General features: G+C 43.2%; 1 protein-coding gene across 2 annotated transcripts in view; it reads left to right on the top strand.

Moving 5' to 3' along the window:
- The window catches only part of CRY2 (cryptochrome circadian regulator 2), a 28,666-nt gene that overhangs the window by 703 nt on the left and 13,137 nt on the right, over positions 1 to 14,826 (top strand). For both annotated transcript variants that reach the window (XM_083464243.1, XM_083464244.1), the window contains exons 2-3: positions 7,461 to 7,569; positions 11,043 to 11,185. In XM_083464243.1, coding sequence (XP_083320369.1) covers positions 7,461 to 7,569; positions 11,043 to 11,185 — 252 coding nt within the window. The remainder of the gene's footprint in view (positions 1 to 7,460; positions 7,570 to 11,042; positions 11,186 to 14,826) is intronic.

The following is a 14,826-nucleotide window of genomic DNA, read 5'->3' as shown; positions in this document are numbered from 1 at the left end:
GCCCGTCAGTGGCCTAAAATACAGTGGTACCTCAGGTTAAGTACTTAATTCGTTCCGGAGGTTCGTAGTTAACCTGAAACTGTTCTTAACCTGAAGCACCACTTTAGCTAATGGGGCCTCCTGCTGCCGCCGCGCCGCTGCTGCGCGATTTCTGTTCTCATCCTGAAGCAAAGTTCTTAACCCGAGGTAATATTTCTGGGTTAGCGGAGTCTGTAACCTGAAGCGTATGTAACCTGAGGTACCACTGTAAAACGCCCCAGACTTAGCTGGACTACAAGCCCCCCCCCCCTGCAGGTTAACTCGGTCGCCTTGCTGACGTGGAGCCCGTGGGAGTAATCGATAACTTAAGCGGCGCGAGAACTGCGCGGCAGGGCGTAGAGAATCGATAGGGGGCGCCATGTGTGTGTGGGGGGGTTAAGCCCAGTGGGGACGAGGCTTGAGCTTGGGACTTCCAGACGCAGCTCTCTTCGGCTGCGGGTTTGGCTCCAGTCTGCTGGTGTTAGGAGCCGCGTAGGAGGCTCGCAGCGATGCCTGGGCGAAGCCTTGCGCCCGGTTAAATAACAGGCGCGCGGAGTGTGTCGCTGCAGGCGGGCGCGTGAAAGACGTCAGAAAAACCGGAGGAAGGGAAGAAGGAGCAGAAAATGAGGGGAAACCAGTTTATGAAACAAAAGGAGTGTCAGCGTTGCATCTGTTTTCATGCGTCTGTTACGTGTGTGTGTGTTGGGGGGGGGGAGAGACGTGGGTGGCTCAGTGGTTTAGATTGGGCCTGCCAGTAGGAAGGTCGGCGGTTCGAATCCCCGCGACAGGATGAGCTCCCGTTGCTCTGTCCCAGCTCCTGCCAGCCTAGCAGTTCGAAAGCATGCCAGTGCGAGTAGATGTTGCAACAGAAGCGGGTTAGTCATGCTGGCCACATGACCCGGAGAGCTGTCTGTTGACAAACTTCGGCTCCCTCAGCCTGAAAGCAAGACGAGTGCTGCAACCCTCTAGTTGCCTTTGAACTTAACCATGGGGGCGGGGAGTGTTGTTGTAAAGATGACATCACAAGTACAGTATCCAATAGGATTTTCTGCTGTTTACACTTCGGATTTCTTGCATCATGTTCTTTTCTGGATTTCAACAAGTAAATTGGAGCATCCAAAGATTCTGTTCTTTTGCCATAGAGTACAGTGGTACCTCAGGTTACATACACTTCAGGTTACAGACTCCGCTAACCCAGAAATAGTACCTCGGGTTAAGAACTTTGCTTCAGGATGAGAACAGAGATTTACGGTGGCAGCGCAGCGCCAGTGGGAGGTCCCATTAGCTAAACTGGTGCTTCAGGTTAAGAACAGTTTCAGGTTAAGAATGGACCTCCAGAATGAATTTAGTACAGTGGTGCCTCGCAAGACGAAATTAATTCGTTCCGCAAGTCTCTTCGTCTTGCGGTTTTTTCGTCTTGCGATGCACGGTTTCCCATAGGAATGCATTGAAAATCAATTAATGCGTTCCTAGGGAAACCGCCTTCAGACCAGGTCCGGGGACAGTCTGTCCCCGGACCTCTTCTGAAGGCTGGGGGGGGGGGGACAAGGGCTTTTCTTCCCACCCCCAGCATTTTAAAAAACCCCGGGACAGCGGAGGACTTTTCCGCTGTCCGGGCGATCTTAAAATGCTGGCGGGCGGCATTTTAAAATCGCCCCGGACAGCGGAGGACTTCTCCGCTGTCCGGGGTGATTTAAAAGCCCCTGGGAAGGCAGGCAGGGGGGACAAAGACTTTTGCCCCCCGCCCGCCTTCAGAAGAGGTCCTGGACCTCTTCTGAAGGCAGGCAGGGGGCGAAAGTCTTTGCTCCCCCCCCCCGCCTGCCTTCAAAAGGTGTCCCCGCGGCGGCGGGAGGTGTCCCCTGCCCCCCGCCCGGCTTCGGAGCACCGGGAGAAGCGATCTCCCTGCAGCCCCTTGCTGCAAAAGACGTCCGGGGGAAACGGGGAAGAAGCGCTTCGCTTCCCGCTTCCCCCGGACCTGTTTTGAAGCAAGGGGCTGCGGGGAGATAGCGATCTCCCCGCAGCCCCTTGCTTCAAAAGAGAAGACCCGCTGTCCCCGGGGCAAGCTTCGTTTTGCGAAGCAAGCCCATAGGGAAATTCGTCTTGCGAGGCAACTCGAAAACGAAAAAACCTTTCGTTTTGCGAGTTCGTCTCGCGAGGCGTTCGTCTTGCGGGGTACCACTGTACTTAACCCGAGGTACCATTGTATTCTGTTTATTTCCAAAGGTAATATGCCTTGTGTCTGTTAAGGAAGGCCACGTATGGCCTCACTGCGCAAAGACTGTAGTCAGGTTAATGGAGCATGCTTGAAAATAAGCTCACAAAAGTTACTTGCAGGTTTTAAAAAAATTACTAGCTATTTTGTGGGATTGGCAGCAGGGAAACATGGAGCTGCATTGCTGTGTTGGGCCTGGGGAAGAGGGCTTTCCTTGTCCAGCAGCATGCTTTGTTTTTGTCCAGGACATGGATGAAGGACAAAGCGCTCTTGCCCTCTGCCAGCCCACTCACCTGCATGGAATTCAAAGCACTCATCTGCATGGAATTTCTAGTTGCCTGTAGCTACTAGGCTAGTGCCTAAATATAAGTCTGTTATTGAATGAATACTATTTCACTGATGCTGCCTAAAGAGAAGCCCGCCCCATCCCGCCTCCCACAATTATGGAAACCAACTAAGGGAAGCACCTTACTTGCTCCTTCGATTGCCACTACCCTAAGGACAAGGATGTCTCTCCTCCCCACAACTGCATCATATCTGGCATCCTTTCTGACTTCCTAAATACATCAAAAGACATTTGGAGCAATATTTAAGCAACCATGGAGGCTATTAATCTTTTTATAACATATGACAGCAACAAAACAAGTTGAAACTAGGGGTGGGATTTGCCTAATGATACTCTTTAACAGAAACCCTGTCTTGTGCAAGGACTTCCCCTTGAGCTCCAGGGCACCCCCTCCTTCTCTCTCTCCCCCCCCCCCCAGCATCCTCCAAAATTGGATCAGAGGGTAAAGAGAACACCCAGAACAGCACATGGGGGAAAGGGGAGGTTGTTCCATTTGGCAGGCTGAAATGCTTGCAGGGGTGGGAAGTTTGTAATAGTACAACAATGAATCCCACCCTTGATACTTTTATTTTGCTTGTGCTTTTAAGGGAAAGCAAATATTATCATCTAAAAATGCCTTTTCACTGTACTAGCTGCTATGTTGCATGGCTTTGTTTAAATTTCTTTTAATCTTGAAAACGGAGCTTGTTAGGGTCACAGTACACAAAATACTTCTCTGGAATAAATGGAACATAAACTAATTCTCTCCATACGTGCTGTAAGTTCAGTAGTCCATACCCATGTAAAATAATTTAGGCTGTAATTTGAGAGTAGTTTTGTGAGTAATTCCTATGTTACGTTTGTGTCCCCCTCTGTACTTCTAACAGAATAATACACTTTGAAAACCACCACTTAGCTGTGAATATGTTCACCCTCTAAAAAAATATGGAAAAAATGAGATTGCTGGAGCAGCTGTAAAAGGGAGTAAATCTGTTGTTGGCAGCTGGCATAGCTGCTGGAATGATGCTGTCATTTTAGGATAGGCTGCACCTTGTCTAATAAGACATTCTTGTTCTACTAGTTTGGAAATACCTGAAGTGTATACTTAATGTAGTTTCAACATACAGAATCCTAGGTGAAGAAGCTGGGAAAGCCCTGTTATGGCATGCTTAGTTTGGCTCAGGATTATTCTATGTTTAAGTCAGAGAAATACCTTGTGAGACTTGAGATGTAATTTGGCTACTTTAAGAGAGTTCACTTGGGGCAGAAGAATATCACTTGCAACAGATACATAGCTAACATTTTGGACATAATCTTTTACATGTACATCATTAATATAGAAAGAGGCTTACCTGTCTTCCAGAGTTTTTTACATAGTTTTTGAAGGTAAAAATTACACCCTGGCACAGTTTTTCCTCCAGATTTATTTTTTAACTAACAGCGAAAGGAACCCGAAGCCTTTGGAGTGCAGCGCGAGTTCCCGCTGCGCTCCAAAGGCTTCAGGTGGCTATCCCTGAAGCCTTTGGAGCACAGCGGGAACTCGCGCTGTGCTCCAAAGGCTTCGGGTTCCTTTCACTGAAGCCAGGAGAGCAAGACTCTCCTGGCTTCAGCAGAGAGGGAGAGCTGCACAGCGCCCCTTCAGCGAAGCGGGAGGAGAAATGGAAGGGGCTCCGTTTCTCCTGCCACTTCGCTGAAAGGGCGCTGAGCAGAGGGGGCGGGTTTTCTTGTTCTCCCCCTCTAAAACAAGGTGTGTCCTGTGGTCGGGTGCGTCCTATGGAGCGAAAAATACGGTATATACTGTGCTGCAAAATAAATTTTAAAACTCTCTAAGAAGATTAAATAATATAAAATAGTCATAGGAAAATACCCATAAAATCAAACTTAAAAACAAGTATACATAATAAAATATAGCTAAAATCAAGTCACAACAAATGTATATAATAAAAATACATGTTTTCATTTGATTGCGTGAGCAGAACTTTAGCAGCCATTAAGAAAGGTGCAATGAATGGGCCTTCCTAATATTAAAAGTTCCAGAGAGCATGTTCTTCACACTAAAGGATAGATTCCTCAAAAGTCAAAATGAGTATTATGTGGTACTTATAAAAGCACTAGTTCCGTAGATTAAAATGGTAGATTGGGCAAGGTGATCCTTCAAGTAAACTGATCCCAAGTTTTTGTCGACTTTATAACCTGACACCTTGAATTTGGCCCAGTAGCAAATGGAAAGCTAGTGCAGGTCTCACTCCTGTTAGCAATTTGGTTCAGCATTCTGTGCTAACTGCAAGTTTTGGACCAACCAGAGGGGAAGCCAGTGCCTGGACTATTGTAGTCAAACTGTCTTTGTCCAGGAAGGACTGTGGCTTATGTTTGAGTCGAAGCTGATAAAAGGTGCTCCTAGTTACTGGGGCCACCTCCAATGACAAAGCTGGATTCATAAGCCATCCCAAAATGCATACTTGCTCCTTCAGGTGGATGTAAACTGACCAGTTTCTTGGATGCAGGAACCATTCACTCACCGTGTCTTAGTCTTGTCAGGATTCAAGCTCAGTTAATTTCCTTCATTCCTCTCACCACTCTATCCAGGCATTGTGTTATCCAGAGCCCTCATGGCCTCTTCTGAGTCACATGTTACAACGAAATAGTGTGTAATCAGCATACTAATGCCCCAAATTTCCTGGTGTCTGCTCCCAACATTGGGGATAAAATAATGCCTTGCAGCACCCCCATAGCATAACTGCCAGAGGGTCAGAAAGCACTCTCCCAATGCTACTCACTGAATTGTGCCACATAGGAAAGACTGGAGCCACTGCAACACAGTTCCCCCAATTCCTATCCCATTAAGCCAGGCCAAGGGGATACCATGGTTTACGATAAGCAGGAGCAAGGTTGTAATCCCCTTGTCCCGCTGTCAACACTGGCCATCCTTCAATGCAACCAAGGGCAGCTTTGTCCCATGGCCAGGTCTGAGCCCAGATTGGAATGGGTGTAGATTTCATCCAAGAATGCCTGCAGTTGCCTTGCCATAACCATCTCTACTTTCCAGAATGGAGAATATTTGTAGTTGATCCAAAACATCAGCTTCAAGGAGTGGCCATACCACCACCTTTTCCAAGGTGTATGCAACAACTGGTTACACAGTTAATTCTTACTCGTGGTTCAGATGCAGTCATGCTAGCTTGGGACAGGGAACAAGAAGACATATGGTCTGGTGTAGCCCTGCAAGCAGCTTGTCAACACCATTATTAATATTTTTTATTTATTGAATGTGTATACTGCCTTTCATCCAAAGATCACAGGGCAGTTCACACAAAAAATACAAAATGAGAACATAAAATACACAATAAAACAAAATCAAACCAATAACCCCCCTACAAACACAATGCCCTGTGAGGAGACACTCTGTCCTAACTAGCACTGTCATTTTTAGAGGCAGCCCCACAAAATCTAGCTCTTGCCAAGATAATCTGCAGTTTATTTTTATCCTCAAAGTGCACACCCAGTTGATCACAACAAGGTCCTTAAGACTGGTATTGGTTTGGGGACATTTTACTACTCTAATAGCCATTGGAATGTAGGTTGGTAGAAAATAATATTTTGGTTAAGATTTTTTTAGGCCTGGGTTAGTGTTAATAGCTTTATCAATGCTTCAAGCAGCAATCATGTGGATCTGACTGACCTTGCTTCTGCAAGTCTCTGAGGCAGAAAATCAATTAAGCATAATATACAGTTAAAACACCTTCCCAAGATCTTGCTTTTGGCATAATGTTATGTATTCTAGCATTTACAAGACCAGCTACCACCTGGGCTGCTGCCTCCTACTTTATTTAAATGTTTTACAATTTTATTTTAAGCTAAGAGGTGCATCTTTCAACCTTTTAATTGCATGTGTTTACCTAGGATTAAAGTCTGCTGAATTTCTTCTGTGTCTTTTAGCCCTATGTGCATGTACACACCATTGTTTTATTCTATGATCTGATTGTTTTACAGAGAAAAGCCTAAATTAATAGTGGTAGTTTGACTTTTCCACTCAAATGCAAACAAGGAAGATATGTGATGTGATTCTGAAATTCAATGCTTGTGTATAGAGTTAGAACATGCATTCTAGCAACGAGTCTTGCATTTCTACATTTTGTAATGTAAAATGTCAAAAATTAAACTGTTTGTATTCTCTGTTTTGTTTTTAAGTGGAAAAATTCACCTCTACAGTGATAGATGTATGCAAAAGTGGCAGTTCGTGTGTGTGTGTGTGTGTGTGTGTGTGTGTGTGTACATTCCTGATTTGGGTATGCAAGGATTGATAGCAAATTGTCACATGGATCATTTCTTAGATGTAGCAATGGGAAAGAAGAATTTATTTGGAAGACAAATCAACTAAGAAAATTAAATGAATGGAAATGAAAAGTATGATTTGTATGAAAAGTATGATTTGTGCACATATTTGTGCAGAATCTAGTGTTATGTGAGAGGATTTACTCTAGTGCAATTAAATGTCTCTTTTCTCTTCACACACCTCCAAACATTCCTCCCACAATCCTTATATATCCTTCAGAGGGTGCTCAAAGGTAGCTTTGCCTAGCTTGATTCCAACCTAGTATCCTGGCTCAAAGGCAAAAATGTAGAGGAAGAGTTCATCAAGGATGATGGAAGAGCTCATGCAATTGAATTATTCTCTAGCATAAACATAAACATAAACTTCTGATTCCACAACCTGGTATTTCTGATTGGTATTTCTGCCATACTTTTTTTTCTTCTTAAGGAGAAGAAAATATAAAATGTAAGTGTTGGCAAAGGACTGCCAAGCACTGATAGATAAGGAGCTGAATTCTTTGCTTTGGAGTTTGAGGACCCTTAACTACTTGACCCAACAGCTGCTGATGCCATCTTATTTCTTCTTCTCCATAGGTTTTTACTCCAGTCCCTGGAAGATTTGGATAACAGTTTACGAAAACTCAACTCGCGCTTGTTTGTAGTAAGAGGGCAGCCTACTGATGTTTTCCCAAGACTCTTTAAGGTAAGAAAATTTCTCTGTGTGAAAAGCTTTTAAAGCAGGCCTTCTCAAACTCGGCCCTCCAGATGTTTTTGGCCTACAACTCCCATGATCCCTAGCTAGCAGGACCAGTGGTCAGGGATGATGGGAATTGTATTCTCAAAACATCTGGAGGGCCAAGTTTGAGGAAGCCTATTTTAAAGGAAAGTGAATTTTCCTGTAAATTAGGTTTGTATTAAATGGAGCACTAAGGTGAGTGTTATGTTGACACATGCATTTCTCCTTGTGTGACAGAATGTTCTCCTACACACTCCCTAAATCTGTTCTGGGGGTACCACCAACTCTCCAGAGCAAAGCTGGGGTGGGGGGGAGGGAATCTGCTTGCACTACTATTAATCCAGGAGCTACCTCAAAAAGTTGAATACCACCCTAAAATCCCATGCCTCATTCAGCTGCTTCTGACTAACATTGATATTTACATTGATTGTAGCCAGACAAAAACATTTAAGGAGGGTTGAAATCAGGGCTTATGAGGGGTGTGCCCTAGGGAGAGCCTTTGGGGCCAGATAGAAGGGCCTGGAGGGCCACTTTGGCCCCTGGATGATGTATAAATGTTTGGAAGTGATGGGAGAGCATGCAGCTGCTGTGCCTTCCATTCCTCCACTGATCACATCTCTGCTGCCTATTTTAGCAAGCAGGGTTCTAGTTTTGCCACATAAGAAATTAGACAGGGTGGGGGAACGGCACAACATCTGCATCTTTTGCTTTCTCAGTACTTTTCAAATTGTCAGTTGGAAATCTGCATCAAAACTACAACTATTTCTACCCTGATTGTGGCTGCTTAACCTAGTTCATTGATATCTTAACATCTTATCCCTAAGGGCTTATTCAAGGAACTGAAGTAACTTTTTTGAGGGCTTATGCCATTTCTGTGGTTGTAAATTTTATGTGGAGCAGAAAGTATCCATATTTTGTCTACTGGTCATGCTGAAATTCAGTGTAGTGTACCATTCTGTTCTTAAGTTGTATATGTATATAGCGGCATAGCATGATGAATGGGAAAGATCATGCAGAATTTTGCGTGAAGAATAGAGAAACCTTGCTTTTTTCAAGTTGAGGATTTACATGATAACTTTTATCTCAAATGGTTGTGTAAAGCAAATACGTGTTAGACTCAATTCCAAATAGTCTGTGCACCTGTTTGCCAAAGTTTCCACCTTATGCTTTTATCTTGATTGTACCTAGATCTTGATTTGTGTGAAGCAGAGTTTTCTGCATCATACACACTTCCCTTTGTCATATTTTTAGGATGCTTGCTGTGGCAACCAATTACAACTAACACATTTTGTCAGAGAAAATAGGCCATGTTTTTGAAGAGCAAGATGCTGCAAAAAGCTGTAGCTAAGGTTCTAAAGATGCTTGAATTCTTTATATTGTCCTTTCCAGTGCATTGACCATTCAGCTTACGGTTTATTCATGATCTATCTAGTAACATTCAACTTTCATGTTTAAAAAACTGGTCTTATGAATAGACTGAAGGGGCTGCACCACACTCTGGGTAGAAATTCTTGTACTTCTGTCTGTTCTGGGATGTTTGCTGGGTGCTTCTTCCAGTAATTTTCTAGGTTGTCTGTATATTTGCAGGGCCATGGGTCATATCCAGTGCTGCAGCTCCTTTTGCACAACAGCTTCCTCTTCCTTTTCCTCCCACTCCAGCTCACATTTTCCCTTAAAACGAGGGAAGAAAGGGAACAGAAGTCTTGTTACACTAGCTGAACTACACATGCAGAGCATTAGATGCAACACAAGCTTCTCAAGAACTTAATCTGTCCAGCTGGGGACCTACAATATCAGAATGGGGGCTCTTGTAGCCTCTTGATCCTTCTTTTATCTCTAAATTGTAGTGTGGCCACTGTAATTAGATGTAAAACTTTACATATCTTGTAGGCATTTTTCCCCCCAAAATGATGATGACTTTAATTTGGCTCAATAGAATGGGGGTTGCCAACCCAGCACATGCAAACACTTTCATTGGTGCCCCTGGCAGGTTCCTTAGGCTCTGAGTTTTCATTTTAAAAATAAGTCAGTCTCTGGCTCTCCTAGAAAGAAAGGCATGGGGCATGTGAAATGAAAGTGAGTGTGATGTGACTACCGTGCATATTTTTCCTGGTACTGAGGGGTACTCCCTGTTGTTGTTAGACAGCAACGCCATCAGCATGTATCTGTGTGTGTATATATAATCAGTATTGTGTGATTTCCACAATCAGTACATAGCTGACTTCCTATGGTAAGCATGAGGTTGTCAGGGGTGGTTATCACTCAAATTTTGTGTTATGCCACACTTTCCATGGAAGCCATTTTGTGACTGGCACCCCAGCACTCTCCCAAAATTTGGTATATGAAAATTTTAAAACGTGAGATCCTCAATTTTTTGTTAGATTCTGTGAAGCTGTCATTATATCCTCTGACTAGTTTTTGTTGGCCTGAAACCTGTTCTCCTTTTCACTGGTGGAATCTTCTGCATGCGAAGCATAGGCTTTCCCTTGTGGTGTTTTCTATGGTTGACGTAAGGTCCTATATTGTGTTACTAGATTGGTCATAGATGGCGTTCAATATGCAAGTACAGTTGTACCTTGGTTATCGAACGGAATCCGTTCCAGAAGTTTCAGAACTTCCGAAAACATTCGACAACCAAGGTGCGGCTTCTGATTGGCTGCAGGAGCTTCCTGCACTCAAGCTGAAGCCGCAGAAACCACGTCGGACGTTCATCTTCGAAAGAACACTCGCATCCGGGTTTGCGGCATTCGGGAGCCAAAACGTTTGAGTCTCAAGGTGTTCGGGAGCCAAGGTACGACTGTACTGTGGTTTCACAATTTGATACATAATACATATTGTTAACATGAACATGCAACTGGGAGCTGCAACCATGTTGCAGTGTTTCATTATCCCATAAAGGGAGTGTTCTGGTTCAGGTGTCTAGTTATCCTAGAGCAGGTGGCTTATAGTGCTGTTTGGTATACACAGAGGCAGACTGGAATTATTTAAATAACGATTTGAACTGGCAAGAAAAAAGGTCAATTTAATCAAGTTTCTCGTTACTATGATTGTAATTAAACAATGTTGTGTGTCCTGACGTTTATATATACATATACAGAGAGGCGCACAAACACACACTCGCACACACACCCAAAAGTCAGCAGCAAACCAAAGAGTTCCTATTTTTGATATTCAGTGAGGATAGCAAGGGAAGTGACCTGAGACACTAAGAAACTACTCTTAAAATGCAAAGTTTTTTAATGCATTGTGAGAACAGCTGTTGTTAGTGGATTATCTTTTGTTTGTATGTGTTAATGCTTATTGTTTAAAATGGGATCCTTTCCCTAATTCCGTTTTTGGATTTCAGCCTACCTTTAAAGTGTTAGTTCTCAGACTTTTATGGTGAGCTAAGAATGGCATTTCATATTTGTAGTGGGGTAATATTGTATGGTTTCTTGCAGGAATGGGGAGTGACACGTCTTACCTTTGAATATGACTCTGAGCCCTTTGGAAAAGAGAGAGATGCAGCTATAGTGAAGCTGGCTAAAGAAGCTGGAGTATCAGTGATAATGGAGAACTCGCATACCCTTTATGATCTGGACAGGTAAGATATAGATCTGCTTAAGGAGATGCTAAGGTATTATGATATCTGAGGAAAAATAAAACACATGAGGTGGGAGAGAATATTTAGGGTTTCTTAACTGATCAGAGTTTCAATTCATCCTATTGTGGTACTACTATAGGATTAAAAGATCTCAAGTTTCATACTGAATTCCATCTTTCGGTGTGGGAATTGGGAAAAGAAGCAGCTGATCCAGAGTTTATAAATTATGAGCTAATTATATTGCTACTACTGCAAAGTGCTATGGAATAAGATCATTATTGCTGCAGGTTTGCAATCTACTGAAGACAAAACATTAGGGAACAGATTCAGCTAACAAGTCCCACTAGCAGAAGCAAGGGCTTATGCTATCACAACAGGGCTTTTCTCCCCTTGCCTCCCCACAATTGGTGGTGGTGGGGTTTCCAGAAGAACCCATAGAACAGTACATGGAGGGGATTGTTCCACCTGGCAAGCTGAAATGCTTTCAGTGATGGAATGATTGCCATAGCACAACTTTGAATTCTTCCCTAAGGAAGGAGCTGAAGGAGACTGGGAGAAGATGCATGGGATATGTATGCATTCTGTCGCAGGGTCAATAGGACAAAGAGACTGTGAAACTCGTTGTATGAGACTGTTCAGTCCTTCATTCGCTATTGCTCTCTGTTTGTTCTTAAACGAAACATGATTCATTCTCTCACACACCTGTATTCTCGTGGCAAGGCAGCAGCACTTAACATAAACATTGTGGTCACAGTTGTACAGGTTTGTATATAGGTGTTAAGCTGCATTGTATTGTTTAAGTGTGCAAATATGTTAAGTTAATTTTAATTAAAACAGAAGTATCTTTGGTGTGGCACATCCTGTCTTATTATGATGGTAACTTAAATCCTGACATGCCCTTTACCCAGTCAGGTTCTGTTTTGTCAATGTCGTTCAGAGTCTGTCCAGCTTTGTAATTCTTGAGAGGGGAAGCTATTCATTCTGCAGATGGAATTTTATGCAGTGCTTGCCCATTAATCATTATGCACAATCTACATGTGGAATTTCATGCCCTGTTCTTCCAACTGTTCCAGCTGTGCAAACATTGCAGCTTACCAAAAGGGACACTCCCCCCCCCCTTTCTCTCATGTGCTATTGTGGAGGTTGTTCTAGCTCCCCAATTGGGGATAGGGAGAGGAGTGGGGAAAGCCCTGTTGCATGAGTGGAAGTCCATGTACAAGACCTCTGATAGGGCTGGTTTTATTTAAAGGTTTTGTACATGTTGCAGAAAATGGTTTTTTCTGGCCCTGCCTGTACACTGCTACCATTTCTGAGCATTTTAATTTTTAAAATTCTTTAGAAATTTTACATTCTCCTTTGTGTCATGCCTGTACTTATCTACTTACTGTATTTTTAAGTGCAAAACAGCAGCAGAGCTCTACCATATTGGTGCCTTGACATTAGGTGTCTTTTAGAGGCTATGTTGGAGGCCCATCTCTAGCCACTGTATTTTAAAAGGAAGCCGCATGTGTTTCTCAGGAAGCCACATTTGCTCTCTCCTCCTTCACAACCCCTCCCCCAGCTTAGAAGCATGCTAGGCATACTGCTACTTGGGATCTACCGTATTTTTTGCACCATAACACTCACTTTTTTCCTCCTAGAAAGTAAGGTGAAATGTCTGTGCGTGTTATGGAGGGAATGCCTATGGGTGGCATGCCTACGGATTTTCCTCCTCTAAAAACTACGTGCGTGTTATGGTCGGGTGCGTGTTATAGAGCGAAAAATACGGTATATAGTCAGAGCACTCCCCTCCCCACAGTCTTGTGGCTGATGGACTGCCTGGTATTAGAAAAATCTGAAAAGCTGGGGCAGTAGCTAATTACCATATTAGCAAATGTGCTAGTTTTCCTGGTTTTATGTTATTTCATTCAGAGTGGCTGGGTTTGGATATAATGATAAGCTGGCTTTTATTATAAAGGAAATGGGACTAGGCAAGCCTTGGGCTTGCATTTCCTTGCAACCACACCAGAGTGGTAGTGTTGGAAGGGATATGTTAAGACCAAAGCTCACCAAGATTCTTTCCAATGCTGAAAAATTATGGTTATTGTTATGCCCCTCCCCCAACACTTGGTATTTTCCCCTCCCATCCTGCATTAGTTCAGTGTTATGTTTCAGGCAGTAAACATTTTACATCAACTCAGTGTTAGGTAATTTCAGTTCAGTTTTTTAGGAATTAAATTTTAGTGTGGATATGTGTGTATTTGCAGTATTGTTATTAGACTTTAGATATAAGTATGCTATATGCCTATGCTGTGTATGAATTGGACAGGGGCTTGAACTGTTTTGTAGCTTGAATTGTTTGTGGAGAAAGTAGCCAAAATAATTCCACAATCACAGGATGTTTACATTTTTAAAGTATTTAAACTGCTTCCTAGTTTACTGCTGTTAGGAAGAGCCTCTTTCCTTTAGAATCTAGACATTTTATTCTTGGTAGACTGAAGGATCTGAAGTATAGGGCTGACTGAGATGCCCTCTGCAACCTGGTGTATTACTCAGAATTGTAACGTCTAGTCATTACTAAACATTCAGATACAATCAGGGAACTTCCTGTAATTAATGAGGGTGAGTGAGCTTATTTCATCTGTTGCTGAGAAGCTGCTTAAAATGCTTATAAAAGAGCGTAAAAATATAATTCCCCCCACTATTTAAATGCAGAATTTCTATTGATGGGGAAATAATTGCTTATAAGGGCAGAAAGCTAATGGTGGAGGAAGAAGAACATTTATATGAACTACAGAGTTTGACCATTTTGGAAAGGGGGAAATCATATGTTGTTGTCTTTTAAAGACACTTTCTGTCTTTTAATGCTAAAAAGGTCAAATTTTCCTAACTATTTCTTCTCTAAAGAGCATATTTAATTTTGGAGCTCTATTTCAATTTAAAACTTATTTGCTGTTCTTGACTCATTCATCCTCACACATGTGAAAATAAGACATTCACATCTCTATAGTTAAGCTGGGGGAACTTGAGCTGGAGAGTTATGCCCAAGTTCTGCTATTGAGCATGGCTGAGCCAGGGGGGTTGACCTTCTGTGTTCCTCCTGACAGCTGGACTATGCTCACTCAGTATTTGATCCTGTTGCACTGACCCAGTCAATTTTTGGAACCCTCACACTTACTCTTCACTCTTGGCTTTCTAGTTCACACAGTTTCATTTGCACAGTTCCTTTTGCTTCAATACGTAAGAGGGGATTAGTTTGTTGCTTGGATTCAATAGGTAGAGATATCGTAAGGCAAGGAGCTGCCTTCCGTTTTGCGGCTGTTGTGCATTGTTGGGAAGCTAGGTCACGGAGCCATGCATGTGAGTGTAGCTCTGTAAAAGCCTGGATGGCGTGGAGCTCCTCCCCTTTACACGTGCAGATGCCAGGGGAAAGGCAGGCACATGGCTTATGCTGAAACATTAGACTGAAAGCCCAACCCTTTTGCGTAAGTTGTTGACTGGGAGGACGTGGCTGCTGCTCTTGTAACTCCTAGTACACAAGCTGAGCAGGAAGCTGCTTTGGCTTTATATAAGCTAGCAACTTGGCTCTCTCCCTGCCTCTTTAACTCTTCCCATTCTGGCTTTTGAGAGTCTTTAGTTATTTCTGTTCTGGAGGCTTTGTT

Source organism: Podarcis liolepis, assembly GCF_965112155.1.
Source record: "Podarcis liolepis genome assembly, chromosome: 1".
NCBI classification, from domain to species: Eukaryota; Metazoa; Chordata; class Lepidosauria; order Squamata; family Lacertidae; genus Podarcis; species Podarcis liolepis.
The sequence above is the reverse complement of the archived record's forward strand: the minus strand, read 5'-3'. Positions and strand labels throughout refer to the sequence as shown.